General features: G+C 53.0%; 1 protein-coding gene across 1 annotated transcript in view; it reads left to right on the forward strand.

Moving 5' to 3' along the window:
* Positions 1 to 3,128, forward strand: part of DIP2A (DIP2 disco-interacting protein 2 homolog A (Drosophila)) — a 77,807-nt gene that overhangs the window by 68,339 nt on the left and 6,340 nt on the right. The window contains exon 28 of the mRNA XM_008573964.1: positions 1,496 to 1,570. Within this exon, the coding sequence (XP_008572186.1) occupies positions 1,496 to 1,570 (75 nt within the window). The remainder of the gene's footprint in view (positions 1 to 1,495; positions 1,571 to 3,128) is intronic.

The raw sequence follows: 3,128 nt of genomic DNA on the forward strand, positions 1-3,128 counted from the left end.
ATCCCGTTGCCGGTCCCGGTCCGGTACGGGCGTGACACTGAGGGTTGCGGTCCATTGCCAGACACGAAAAAAGACAAAAAGGAAAAAAAAAAAGTTACTCTAAGGAGCCAAGCCTGTGGCGCACTCGGGAGAGTGCAGCGCTGGGAGCGCAGCAACGCTCCCACTGCGGGTTCAGATCCTATATAGGGATGATTGGTGCACTCGCAGCGCTCACTGGCTGAGCACGGTGTGGCTGGTCTCAAAAAGGACAAAAAAAAAAAAAGTTATTCTAAGAAGTAGACAGCTGAGAATAGAATCAGGTGGGTTTGATAGGACGACGTGTCTGAGGGAAGACCCATGGCTGCCAGGTTTCTGCCCTGTCTTTTTCTGAGCACAGAGAGGAGGGCACTTTGCTAAGCTGCCGCTCATGCTCCACACTCAGTTCTGTGTTGTCTTTCTGTAAACTTTGTGTGCTTTCCCTGCACCATCAGCCCTCAGTGTGGTTCTTCATGCCCATTCCTGTCATGCCAGGGCAGCTGCCCTGCAGTCCTTTCACTCACCTCCTCTTGTTGGACTCTTTTTACCTCTCCTGTTTTGCTGTTACTGTAACTTGGGCCTGATGGATTTGTGTTCTGGAAAGAGAGCTCTGGTTTCGGGGTTCAGGTGGGCCACACGAGAAGAGGGTGGAGGTTCCAACAGTGTCCAGGTGAGCAGGGTAGTCCCAGCAGGGAAGGACATCGAGGGGCCTGGTGCTAACTGTGGGGAAACCGAGGACACTGAACAAGTGTGCTGGCCCTCCGCAGCCAGATGGTCTGACCTGGGCCCAGTGAGGGGCCTCTGGGCTGGGTGTGGGAGGCTGGATGATGGGGTGGCGAGTGTGGAGTCAGCACAGTTGGCGCTCAGGAGGCAGATTGATTCCAAGCCACAGGGGCGGGAAGAGCTTCCTCACGAGCAGGCTCACGGTCAAGTACCGGGCACTTGATGGATCTAGCAGACACATACCTTCTGCAGGGCTGGGGCACAGCAGTGCTGGGCACCCCGTGACCTGGTGTCCTGGAGGGGACGGTCAAGTACCGGGCACTTGATGGATCTAGCAGACACACACCTTCTGCAGGGCTGGGGCACAGCAGTGCTGGGCACCCCGTGACCTGGTGTCCTGGAGGGGGTGTGTTGTCTTCATCTGGCCAGCAGTGATTTCAGCCTTAGAGAAAGACCCCAAGGTAGAGCAGGATGCTTCCTTGACCCTCTGCCCGCTCCTGACGTCCACAGATAGGGTCCACTCTTAGGATCTGGGGTCATTTTGCTAAGATTCACAACTTATTTCTACCTATTAATGTCTCTTACTCCTTTTAAAATTCCAAGTCAAATTTGGAGTGGCTTCCAAACCTCCAAACCTGACATGGGCACATCAGTCCTGCGGACCAGCTTCCGAGAGACATTAGTTGTAATGTCACTAAGTCAAGGGAGTCTCATGTCATGTTTTCTATAATGAGGGACACAGCTCTCCTGTTTCCAGATCCTCCCTGGAGTGAAGGTCATCATTGCACACACCGAGACCAAAGGGCCCCTTGGAGACTCACACCTGGGAGAGGTGAGCACCAGGCCCCAGGCCAGGGCTGGGGTGGTGGCCCTGTGTGTGAGCGATGTGGGGAGCTCTTGAGCCTCACTGGCTTCACCCTCCTTCCCTTTCTGCCTCAGATTCGGGAATTCTAAATCTTTTGCGATTATACATGTCTTTGGGAATCTACCAGAAACTGTGGTCTCTTTCCCTGTGCACATCATGCTCCCAGACCTGGATCCTGGGTAGGATTTAGGAGTGCTACAGGACAAACCGACCCCTCCCTGGGCCACCCCACCAGCAGAGAGAAGCCTCACGTTTTGAGGGCACTGGGAGGCTGGAGGAGCCACATGGGAGCCAGTGGCAGAGCAGGCCACAGCTGCCTCGAGCAGAGTATGTCAGCTGCTCCTTAAAAAGTGGTTCCTGCATAGACCAAGAGGGAACTGGTGATAGAGGGACATGTGGGGCCTCCACCTATGACAGGGAGGCTGAGGGAGTGCAAGGCCACTGACAAGACCCTTGTCCTGAGGACACAGAGGGTGGGGCGGGGAGGGGTCCTTGTTGTCCCAAGGATACAGAGGCTATGCGGGAATCACTTGTGGTGATGTATTTGCATTCATGCACACGCATCTCACCGTAATTTGGGATAGTAGGACCTATTATTTGCAAGCATTGGTGGCAGTTCAAGGTGCAGATCATGCCCTACATGCCCAGAGTGATTGTGACTATGGGGCAGAGGACTCATGTTCCTAGTCCATGCCCCTGGGAAATGTGGCATCAAATCAACATCCATGTGCCAAGTGGTCTCTGCTGCAAAGCCAGCCTGGGGCTCTGGTGTGCAGTGCCAGGGTCACACAGACGCCACCTGGGCCAGCTCCACCTGACTGGGACATCTGGATGGGACAGTCACCCCAGGTCCCAATCCTGAGTGCAGACAGCAGGTAGAGCCTTCCCTGTGCTGTCCTGCTTCTTGGTGAGTCCAACCTAGGTCCATTAGGGTAAGGGTGACTTCAGAAGATGGAGGGTCTAAGCCAAGTATGGGAACACGCCTCTCATGGCAGATGCTGAAGAGGAGAAGCCCCTGTTGACCAACCCCTCCTCCTCTTTTGGATGCCACCATGTGGGGACATCTTAGAGCCAGGCATTTTAAGTGTGGGGAACTAACCATGGGTTCTGTACAGGCCTGTGTTTAGGAGGATGCTGTAGTGGATCGAACTGTGTCCCCCACAAAGTTTAATGTGTTGGAGGTTTGGTCCCCACTGTGACAGTGTTAAGAGGGTGGGAAATCCTATTATGATAATTTAAAGGTGGGGCCTTAGGGTCAGCCTGTGGCTCACTTGGGAGAGTGTGGTGCTAATAACACCGAGGCCACAGGTTCAGATCCCTATGTAGGGATGGCCAGTTAGCTCACTTCGGAGAGCATGGTGCTGACAACACCACGTCAAGGGTTAAGATCCCCTTACCGGTCATCTTTTTTTTAGAAATGATAGATAGATAGATTAGACAGATAGATAGATAGATAGATTAGATAGATAGATAGATGTTTTTATATGTGTATATATAAATAAAAATAAATAAGGAAGGAAGGAAG

Source organism: Galeopterus variegatus, unplaced genomic scaffold (assembly GCF_000696425.1).
Source record: "Galeopterus variegatus unplaced genomic scaffold, G_variegatus-3.0.2 Scaffold974, whole genome shotgun sequence".
Taxonomy (NCBI): Eukaryota; Metazoa; Chordata; class Mammalia; order Dermoptera; family Cynocephalidae; genus Galeopterus; species Galeopterus variegatus.